The following is an 11,400-nucleotide window of genomic DNA, read 5'->3' on the forward strand; positions in this document are numbered from 1 at the left end:
GGGCCAGAGCCCACAGTAGGGCGGGAGGGCGCTGACTCGGCACACGGCAACCAGGGGCCCCCCGGTGCCCCCCGCACCCACCTCGGCCCCCAGGCGCGGGCAGGACTGATCCCTAAGCACCGCGCCAGGAGGAAACTGAGGCACACTCAGAAGCAACGCCGCAGCACCCCCACTCCCCGGTCAGGGCGGAGACCAGCGTGGGCCCCGTTCTCTTGGAGGAGTCAAGTCTCAGAGGGGCCCCGCAACGCGCCCACACTCACACCACACAGCCAACAAACGGGCGCCAACCACGGCCCACGCTGCGGTGCTGAGGAACTGGGTCCAGTCTGCTCACTGCCGAGTCTCAGCCCCTGGACGAGTGTCACGCAGAGCAGTGTGGACAGGGAGGGACACGTGGACGGAAGGGACTCAGGTGGGTGGGCGGGTGAGGGACGAGAGGAAGGAAGAATGGGCAGACGGACGGATGGGCGGATGGAAAGACAGATGGATGGACAGGCAGGCAGATGAATGAATGGGTGCTCGGACAGACGGATGGATGGATGGATGGATGGATGGATGGATGGATGGATGGATGGATGGATGGATGGATGGACGAGGATGGATGAATGGATGAGGATGGATGAATGGACGAGGATGGATGGATGGATGAATAAAAGGAAAGACAGATGAATGAATAGATGGAAGGATGGATAGACGATGATGGACGGACGAATGAATGGATGATGGATGGACTAGATGGATGGACAGATGGATGAGTGGACAGACAGACAGTCGGATAGATGGACGGACAGAAAGATGGATGGATGGACAGTCAGAAGACTGAATGGATGCTCGGACAGACGGGTGAATGAATGGATGAATGGACAGATGGATGGATAAATGGACGGACAGACAACAGATGAATGGACAGAGGGATGTATGGATGGATGGATGAACAGACGGATGGGTGGGCGGGCTGACGGATGGGCGGGGCAGGGCGTGAAGAGAGCAGGAGGAGGGTCCCAAGAGCAGTGGGTCCTGGCTGGTCCCCAGCACGTCCTGGGCGGGGTCGCAAGTGACTCAGCTGTGAGGCCGTGTCACACCCGGCCTGGCCAGGGAGAAGAAAGGAAGGAAGGGAGGGTGGGAGGGAGGAAGGAAGGCGGGTTTGTTTTCAGTTTTTGGAGGGGGCAGAGGAGGGGCGGGCGGGCAGAACACCGCAGGGCCCGTCAGAACCGGCCCAGAGAAGGTTCCAGGCCCGGAAAGCCCCAGCACCCGGGAGGGGCGGCCAGCGGGCGGTCAGTGCGGAAGAGGACGGGCTCTCCACCTGTGTTTACTCCGGGGCTGCCCACCGGCCCCGCCCAGGCTCCGGGCACCTGCGGGGCCCCGTGTTGCCAACGCAAACAGAGACACCAACTGCCCATCAGGCGCCCACCAGCCGGAGGAGTGCGGGGGCCCCGGGCCCGCCCCCAGCCCAGCTCAGAACTGGCCGCTGCGGCCAAGGACGCAGGGACAGGCCGTCTCGAGTCAGTTCAGTCCAGCCGTCCTGGCTGGAGGACTTGGCTCGAGGGGTAGAGCCAGGCCCCCTCTGCGGGAGCCCTGAGCTCCGTCCTGGCACCATGTGGGCACCACGTCCCCACAGTGCCCACCTGCCCACCTGTCGGGCCCGCGCGGGAACGACCTGTCCCCTTGGAGTTGTTGGAAGGCCCTATTTTTTTTTCCTTTTTTTTTGCTTTTTGGGTCACACCCAGCAATGCTCAGGGGTTACTCCTGGCTCTGCACTCAGGAATTACTCCTGGTGGTGCTCAGGGGACCATATGGGATGCTGGGAATCGAACCCGGGTTGGCCCCGTGCAAGGCAAATGCCCTACCTGCTGTGCGATCGCTCCAGCCCCGGAAGGCCCTATTTTTAATTTCATTTATTAAAATAGTATTCACAGGGGGCTGGAGCGATCGCACAGCAGGGAGGGCGTTTGCCTTGCACGCAGCCGACCCAGGTTCGATTCCCAGCATCCCGAGCACCGCCAGGAGTAATTCCTGAGTGCAGAGCCAGGAGTGACCCCTGTGCATCGCCGGGTGTGACCCAAAAAGGGAAAAAAATTGTATTCACGGGCAGGAGTGAGCACAGCTGGTGGGCGCCTGCCTCACGCACGTGGCCATCCCAGGTTCAATCCCCGGCATCCCACCTGGTCCCCCCCAGCACCGCCGGGAGCAATTCCTGAGTGCAGAGCCAGGAGTCACCCCTGAGCACTGCCGGGTGTGGCCAAAAACCAGAATGAAGATAAAACTGTGCTCATGGGCACATGCCTTGCGGCGGGCCCAGGTTCCAGCCCCAGCACCCATGTGGTCCCGCGGTTGGCAGGCGCGATCCCTGAGCACTGTCGGGCGCGGCAAGAAGTTCCGTCTTAGCCCAGACGTTACTCGGGACGGGCAGGGGCGGCGGGGCCGGGGGTGAGGCGGGTTGGACCCCAGCAGCACGCACGCGGCGGCGCGCGGAGGAGAAAGGCGCAAAGGACGCCAGGCGGGACAGTCCGGGCACGGCCCCTGGGAAAGAGCCGTGGGGGGCACGGGGGCCAGGCCGCACTGACACGCAGCTCTGGCCGCGCGGCACCTCCGCGGCTCCCGCCAACCCCCCGCGGCCAGCAGGGGACGGGACCCCCGCAGTGGGCTATGACTGAGCCGGGCCAAGAGGAAAGGGCAGGCGGGCGGGCGGGCGGGCGGGTGGGGCGGCTACAGGGGGGAGGCGCCTCAGTAAGTAAAGGGCGGGAAAGAGGCCCAGAAGGGCCGTGGGCCGAGGGACGCGCCGGGCACAGGGTCCCCAGGAAACGCAGGACGCTCTCCAAGACCGGAAGCGGAGAAGTGGCTGCTGAGGGCAGGCCGGGGCAGGGGCCCTGGAGGAGGGCGGGCAAAGGCCCGGGGGCTCTCGAGGGGGTGATGGGACGGTTCCGAAGTGGGCCGCGGTGTCAGGGTCTGGGCTGCTCGCGGGGACCATCTGCCAGGATGGCGGGAATGCCCGCAGGGGCGGTGGCACCGCCGCTCACTGCTCTTACCCGGGGGTCACAATCCCAGACTAACCGTGCAGAGCACTGGGCAGTGGGCAGTGGTTTCTGGACGTGCAACGCCCAGAGCAACTCAAGACCCAAAGTGTCCCGAGTCGGGCGTGTCTCTGGCTGCCCTTTGCCCTCCAGCGCCCGGCAGCGAAGGGGGCGAATCCCGCTGGGATCGGCTCTGGGTCTTGTGTTCGGGTCACGCCGGCAGTGCCCAGGGCTTCCTCCTGCTGGCGGTGCTCGGGGGACCCCATGGGGTCCGGGGGTCGACCCCGGTCGGCTGTGGGCAGGGGCTGTGGGCACTGCCCTCCCCGCTGTGCTCTGGCTCCGGCCCCCGGGATTTTCATTCCCCTGTGGGGGCCAGGCCGGGCAATGCTGCGGGCCCACCAGGGCTTGGCCAGGGCGCGTGGGTCCAAATCAGGCCCTCGAGAAAGTGCTCTCGAAACTGCCGCATCCTGGCCCTCAGGACAGGCAGGCTGAGGAAGGGCACTGAGGCCCGCGGGCCACAGGACCCCGTGTCAGACACCAACACAGCGCCCCTGGCCCGAGAACAAGACGCTGATCGGGGCAGGGCTCGCCTTGCACCTGCTGACTAACCTGGGTTCAAAACCGGGCAGCCCAGCGGGCCCCGGAGTGGTCCCGGAGCACTGAGCCAGGAGTCAGCCCTGAGCACCCCGACCGTGGCCCCCAAACAAACAAGAACAACGGACTGGTCTCGGGAACACGCACAGGACAGGCTGGGCAGAGGCTCTCCTGTCACCAGCCCCCCCTCTCAGGACACTGTCCTTTCTCCATTGAGTAACACGAGACCAGCGAAGGGTGGCACTGCATCTACTCCTGATGCTGCAGTAATACAAGACCAGCCCCGGGGCACTGCATCTGTTCCTGATGCTCCAGTAATACAAGACCAGCCCTGAGCACTGCATCTGCTCCTGATGCTGCAGTAATAAAGACCAGCCCCGGGGCACTGCATCTGCTCCTGATGCTGCAGTAATACTAGACCAGCCCCAGGGCACTGCATTTGATCCTGATGCTCCAGTAGTACTAGTATACTAGACCAGCCCCGTGGCACTGCATCTGTTCCTGATGCTCCAGTAGTACTAGAATACTAGACCAGCCCTGTGGCACTGCATCTGTTCCTGATGCTGCAATAATACAAGACCAGCCCTGGGGCACTGCATCTGTTCCTGATGCTCCAGTAATAAAGACCAGCCCCGGGGCACTGCATTTGTTCCTGATGCTCCAGTAGTACTAGACCAGCCCCAGGGCACTGCATCTGTTCCTGATGCTCCAGTAATACAAGACCAGCCCCGTGGCACTGCATCTGTTCCTGATGCTCCAGTAATACAAGACCAGCCCCGTGGCACTGCATCTGTTCCTGATGCTCCAATAATAAAGACCAGCCCTGGGCACTGCATTTGTTCCTGATGCTCCAGTAGTACTAGAATACTAGACCAGCCCTGTGGCACTGCATCTGTTCCTGATGCTCCAGTAATAAAGACCAGCCCCAGGACACTGCATTTGTTCCTGATGCTCCAGTAGTACTAGACCAGCCCTGGGCACTGCACCTGTTCCTGATGCTCCAGCGAAGCCCCGGACAGAGGCTCTGAGGCCACCTGCCCGCAGACCTTCGGCCCGGCCCAGCCCTCCAGCTCCGCGGTTTGCAACAAAGGGCAGCAGTGCGGCGAGCGCGAGGAGTTTCTGCTAATTCTGGCCACAGAGCCCTCAAGAGGACAGCGGGACCCGCCGGCCCAGCACGCCCCCTCTTCCTGCTCGGCTGCCTGGCTGCCCCTCCCCCGCCGTCACTCCCCCCTGCCCGAGAGACGGCCGCGCTTTCAGTTTCAGGACAGCTGCCTCGCGGCAGGAAGAGAGAAGGCCAGGGCCCGCGCGGCCACCCCATTACTCACGGACGCCCTCGATCTTGTCAGCCGTTTTGCTCCAGGCCACCTGCCGCGTCTCCATGATCACCTGGACGGTCCTGCGCTCGGGTGTGGACCTGCGGGCGCTGTACACGGTCATCACGGTGCCCAGCTCCAGCGCCCGCTTCACCTGGCTCTTCTCGTACTCCGGGAGGGCGTCCACGTTGACCGAGGCGGCCATGGCTGGCCACGGCGCCGCGGGGCGGGGGCGAGGGCTGAAGGACGAGGAGTCTGGGCAGGAGGGCAGAAAGGAGAAGCGGGTCGCCCTCAGTGGACGGAGCCAGGGCTGGAGAGGCCTGGATCCCGACCCGGGGCCCCTGGGAGCAGTTCCAGAAGGTTCTGGAGAGGGGGAAACATTGGCCCCTCAGTCGTCCCGGGAGAGCCCACGACGGCTTAAATGGGCGTCGGGTGTGGGAGGGGCCCCAGGCCAGGCCCAACCGTTATCCCGCCTTTGAATAACCAAATCTCCCGGCAGGGCAGGGACCCCCCCTCCCCGCCCACCTGCCTGCGGTAGGATTTGAATAGCCCAGGGGCCAGGGGCCAGCACCCACCCGCCGCCCCCACCACCTGCTGGGGAGCCGCCCGCACCACTGCCCGCCCAGGGCCGCCGCTGGCCGCTGCACGAAGGCCCCTGCGAGCCGCTCAGCTGCCAGGGGGTCCCCGCTCGCCACTCAGACACCCGCCGGGCACCGGCCCTGGCAGCCTGGCTTCTCTCGCACCCGTGGCCAGCAGCCGGGGCTCCCGCTTCCCTGCCCGAGGGACTGGCCCCGGGTCGTTCAGGCCCCCAGAGCAGAAGCCTGCGGGGCTGTGGGGTCCCGGTGAGAGGCGGCCCCACCCCGCCCCGCTGGGCCTCCTGAGCCCGCTGGGGACACGCCCTGAGCCCCCGGGAGTGTGGCCGAAAACCCAAACCCGAACACGTGGCCCGGCCCAGGTGGCCCTGAGCACGTGGACAGGAGCAGGCCCCAGCACAGCCGGGCGCCCCGGACAGGCAGGCAGGAGCAAAGGCAAATCCGACAGCCGCCCCCTCCCCAGTGTCCCGGGGCCACCGCCTGCAGGAGGCCAGCAGGGCCCCCACCCCGCGCGGGGGACACGGCCTCCCCCAGCCCCGCGCGTCCCGTGCGGGCTGCGGGCCCAGGAACCCCGGTGACCGGCGGGGCGGGGAGTGCGCAGGGCTGTCCTGGACAGAGGCTGGGGACTGGGGGGTCGGGTGTGCAGGGGCGCGTGGGGGGCGGGCAGAGGGGCTGGGGAGGGGCAGCGGGGAGCACCCGCTCCCCCCAGACACCGAGGTGGGCACCGCAGCAGCCACCCGGGGCCCGGCCAGGCTGAGGGAGGGGACGGGCGGGAGGGCGCGGGAGGGGGGTGCAGAGACCGCCCAATTCGGGGCCCCCAGGAGCCAAGGGCAGCTCCAAGCCTCGCGTGCCCAGGCTCACCCCCGTACCTGCCCCTCACGGCCTGGACGGCCTGGTCAGCAGCCACAGCCCAGGGCCCCACCCCAGACCCTGTGAGGGTCAAAGGTCAGGGCCAAGGGTCAAAGGCCCACACCTGTGAGAGGCTCCGTCACCGGGCACAGTGATGGCCTGAACTTGACCCTGGGGATTCTGGCTGACGCCGAGGGCTGCCTCACACCCCCAACCAGAGACCCCCGAGACCCCGGCACGGGGTCTCCAGACCGTGACCCCAGGGGCAATGGGCATGGGGTTCAGCAGAACGTGACCTGGGGGACAGACATAGGGGACAGGCCGTGACCCCGGGGCTATAGGTATGGGGGTCTCCAGGCCGTGACCCGGGGGGCAGACACCAGAGTTCCCAGACCACCATCCCAAGGGTTGGGGGGTCCCCAGGCCGTGACCCTGGGGACGGGGGTCGCCAGGCCATGGCCCCGAGGTCAGAGGGGCCCCCAGACGGGGCCCGCAGGCCGTGGCCCCTGGGGCGGGGCTGAGGCCCTCCACGCCGCTTCTGCTTTCATAAAAATAAAAACCCGAAATCCTCCCTCGTTCCTGTTTCTCGGCCCGGGCACGCGGCCGGCCCGTCCCGCAGGGGTCTGGCCCCTCCGCGCCTCCGTCCACCGCTGATGAAGGGCCCCGGCCCCCGGCGTGCACGGGACGCACCTGCGGGCCGCCGGAGTCCACGCAGGGGCCAACACGCCACGCCACACGGTCAGGCCAGCTCCGCACCGCGCTGGGCGCCCGGCACCGCCCGCCTGCCTGCCTGCCTGCCTGCCTGCCTGCCCGACCCGCGGGGCCCCATCCCCCCGGGCGGGCTCCGAGGGGGGGCCCAGCCCGCTCAGGCCGGCCGGGAGTCGGTCGCTGCTCGCTCAGTGCTGAATGCTGGTGCTTTGCACCAGCAGCCGCAAACGTGCAGCCAGAGACTCCAGGCACTGGGTGGGGGAGGGGACAGGAAGCACCGGTTCCTGCAGGGGGGCCGGCAGGGCCCCGGGGCCCAGACCTGCATAGCAAAGGTCACTCCTGGCGGCCACAGAGACAGCCCCAAGGGCGGGGCACGGGCACTCGGGGCAAGAGCCGCAGAGGCGGCTCTCGGGGGCGGGCCCGCCCGGCCCCCCCACCCTGAGCGCAGCCCCAAGCTGCCCCTCGAGAGAGGGACGAGGGACGAGCCGCCCTGGATCTGGGGCACTCGCCCGAGCGGGCCACCGAGCCCCCCTCAGCGCGTGGACCACACCAGGCAGGGGCGAGGCCGGGGCTGCCCGGGGCGGTGACGCCAGGTGCCCGGGCCTCTCCGGGGTCTCCCGGTCACTCCCCAGCGGCTCCACCCAGAAACGGGGAGACTCCGGGCGGGTGGGGGAGGAGGCGGCCGGCAGCACTGGGCGAGCTGGGCCCTGCGCCGGCCCCGCCACACACCCGCACCAGGCCCCAAACCGGGGCCAAGCAGGAGAGCCACACGCCCGCCAGGAGCACTGGGCCTGGAGCAGCCGCGGGGAGGATGATGGTCGGAACCCCAGGAGGGGCCCTGAACTAGAGGCCAGGAGCCAGCTGGGACCCCAGCTAGGGTGCGGGCACCCACGGTCTGTGGGGGAAACTGAGGCTGCGGTTCCTCCAAATGCCCAGGGTCACAGATGGGGGTGACATCATAGGAGCTGAGGGGCACCTGCTTCCCAAGGGACAGCCCCGCCCAGCAACGAGCCAGGCCTCGCACCCCAGGCCCACCAACCCCCCCAATCCAGCCAGTCAGTGGGGTCCCCCCCCTCCCGCTCCCTCTCTCCTGGCTCTCCAGCTCTCTCCTCTCTGTCTCTGCGCCTCTCTCCCTCTCTCTCCCCCTGCTCCCCCTCCCCGTCTCTCTGTCTCTCTCCTGTCCCTCTCTTTCATCTCTCTCCTCTCTGTCTCTGTGCCTCTCTCCCTCTCTCTCCCTCTCCCCCTGCCGGCCCCCTTCCCCCCGTCTCCCTATCTCTCTGTCTCTCTCTTTGTCGCTCACTCCCTGTCTCTCTTGCTCCTGTCTCCCTTCCTCTCTCCCTGGGATTCCAAACACCGGCAGGAAAGTGCAGTGGGCAGGTAACTACACACAGCTCCATGTACACATCATCATATAAATACAGCGTAAATACGGTTATGTATACATACAAGTGCTGGTGCAGTGTGGGACCCCAAACCCCCTCCCCACTGTGTACACATGCACACACACATACACACGCATACACACATGCACATGTACACACATACACACATGCACACCTATGCACACAATCACACACATGCACGCATGCACACATACATGTGTGCACACTCACACACATGCACATACAATGCACATGCAAACACACATGTGCACACATGTGCACACACGCACACTCACACACGACATAAGCACACTCACATGTGCACACACGCACATAAACACACACACTCACACAGCATATACACACATACATGCACACATGCACACACTCATGCACACCCACACACGCACACACAAGTGTACACACACATGCACACATTCGCACACACAAACAGGCACACCACAGCGCATACAGTCGCACACAAGTGTACACACTTGCACACACGCGCGCACATATGCACACACATGCGTGCACACACACACAAGTGTATGTATACACACACTCGCACACACTCGCACACACTCGCACGCGCACACACATACTCTCACCCCCGCACTCGCACACGCACACACCACACTCACGCACACAGACTCCGCACACACCCGCACAGCCCCTCCCCTGCCCCGCGCCGTCCCGCGGGCCGCCCCACCTGCGGCACCTGCGCCGTCCCGGACCCCCGCCCGCCCGCGCCCGGCCCGCACTCACCGCGCCGCGCCGCGCCCCGTCGCCGGACACTCCCTGCGCCCGCCCGCCCGCGCGGCTACTTCTGCTTCGGCCGCGCCACGTGACCCGCCCGCCCGCCCGCCCGCCGCCTGCAGCCCCGCGGCCGCCCGCCAGGGGGCGCGCCGCCGCCCTCGGCCCGCGCCGCACGCCCGACGGGCGCGTGGGGACCCCCCGGGCCCGGCCGGAGTCGCCCCCTCCCCGCGCCCGCGCGCACCTGCCGCCGGCCTGCGCCCCCCGAGCCCTCCGCGCCCGCCCGCCCGCGCCGGCGGGAAGGGGCGTTGGACGAGGGGGTCTCGCCCCGGGCCCAGCCCACCCGGGCTCCGCGAGCCCGGGGCAGGGGGGCCGCGAGTGACCCCGGAGCGGCCCCAAGGGGGGCTCTTTCCTTTTCATGTTGGGAGGAGGGGAGGGGGGCTGGGTCCCAGCCAGCGGTGCGGGCAGCAGGTGGCCGGGCTGGCCGAGCCCCCCCCACCGCCCTGGCCAGGCCCCCCCATGCCAGCCTGTCCCCAAAGCCCTCCAGCACTCGCCAGAGCCACGGTGCCGCCAGCCCCAGCCTCAGTGTCGCTGTCTGAGAAACGGGCATAGTTACAGCTGCTTCCCCGGGGCCCGTGAGGATTCAGCGGAACCGTGGAGGCAGCCTGGTGCCCACCACCGCCGTGTGTGGGGGCTGGAGTCGGAGCTTCGCACGGGGGACACCCAGGTTCAACCCCAGCCCACATGGGCCGCAGCACGCGGGAGTGACCCCTTGCCCCAGCAGTGCCTAGAGTGCTCCCCAGGCCAAAGTGGCCCCAAAAGGAAAACAAAGGCGGCCCCCCCCCCCCACCGCAGGCCAGGGTCTCCTCAGCATGTTCTCCGGAAGGCGGAGGAGGAGCAAAGGGCCAGGGGTGTGCATGCCTGTGTGCTGAGCACCCTTCTCACACCTGTGTGCATGTGTGTGTGTGGTGCCTGGGGGCGGCAGCAGGCAGGGCCTGTCCCCCCACCGGCTTCTCCCTGAGGCCTCGGCCTCCAGCTCCCTCACGGCCCACCGAGGGCTGCCCTTGTCCCCAGGTCACACCGTCGGAGGGACACTGCGGCCTCAGTGCACCGGGGGTGTCTCTGCGCCCTGGAAAGTGCCGGGCTGGGAGCGGGCACAGGAGATGCGGCCGGACACGCCACAGACCCCGGGCTGAATCCCCCGAGCACCGCCAGGGGTCACTCAGGAGCACAGTCGGGAACAGCCCCTGCTCCTCACCAAGTGTGTACACACACACACGCACACACACACACGTGTGCGCACACACACGTGCACACACACATGCACACACGCGTGCACGCACACACACGCACACACACCAGGAAAGAAAGGGAAATGTGTGCAGCTCTGCTGGCTGGACGCGGGGCTGTGCCCCCCGGTGGCTGCCCCAGCCCTGGGGGGCGGCATGTGGCCCGCACGGCCCTCGCTCTCTCCCCGAGGGCTCGCGCAGCTGGAGCCAGGCGTGGCGTGCAGGAGGCCGGTCGGCCCCGCCAGAACAGCCCCCACCCCACAGTCACTCCTCTCAAAGCTCCTCTCGGGCCTGGGTCCGAGCCCCAGCAGCATGACAGGGAGACCGAGAGCCACGGGATCACGGCACTGGGGTCTGCAGAAGCCGCGGTCTGTGGTGGGACGCGGGCTCTGACTCCGCCGCGGGGCCGTGAGGCGGGTGCCCAGGCGCCCCAGGAAGTGGCTCCCGTCTGCCCGCAGGGCCGGGCTCGGCCTCCCCAGCTCAGAGGAGGGAGCCTGCGGGTGTGTGACAGCGGGGAAAGGGGGTCCGGGGGCAGCCCCTGGGCTCCTGCACCTGTCACGAAGCCACAGGACGCGGGGCTGGAGCGAGAGCACAGCGGGGAGGGCGTTTGCCTTGCACGCGGCCGACCCGGGTTCGATTCCCAGCATCCCATATGGTCCCCTGAGCACCTCCAGAAGTGATCCTGAGTGCAGAGCCAGGAGTAACCCCTGTGCATCGCCGGGTGTGACCCAAAAAGCAAAAAAAAAAAAAAAAAAAGGGAGCAAACCTCACACATGGGCAGATGGGCAGTTCCCCCCCCCAGATCCTCAGGCCCGTGTCTGCAGCGGGGTGCGACAGCTGGACGCTCGGGCCCTGCTGACCCCCTGCCTGGCCCACCTGGGCTGGGCTGCCCCCTCCCACCCTGCCTC

The 11,400-nt window shown here is 67.2% G+C and overlaps 1 protein-coding gene across 1 annotated transcript in view; it reads right to left on the reverse strand.

The window, feature by feature from the left end:
* The window catches only part of PLCG2 (phospholipase C gamma 2), an 80,260-nt gene extending 70,980 nt beyond the window's left edge, over positions 1–9,280 (reverse strand). Inside the window, exons 1-2 of the mRNA XM_055145728.1 lie at positions 9,216–9,280; positions 4,931–5,173 (exon numbers count right to left, since the gene is read on the reverse strand). Coding sequence (XP_055001703.1) covers positions 4,931–5,123 — 193 coding nt within the window. The 5' untranslated portion in view covers positions 5,124–5,173; positions 9,216–9,280. The remainder of the gene's footprint in view (positions 1–4,930; positions 5,174–9,215) is intronic.
* Positions 9,281–11,400: the final 2,120 nt, after the last annotated feature.

The sequence above is a fragment of the Sorex araneus genome, chromosome 8 (assembly GCF_027595985.1).
Source record: "Sorex araneus isolate mSorAra2 chromosome 8, mSorAra2.pri, whole genome shotgun sequence".
In the NCBI taxonomy this organism is placed as follows: domain Eukaryota; kingdom Metazoa; phylum Chordata; class Mammalia; order Eulipotyphla; family Soricidae; genus Sorex; species Sorex araneus.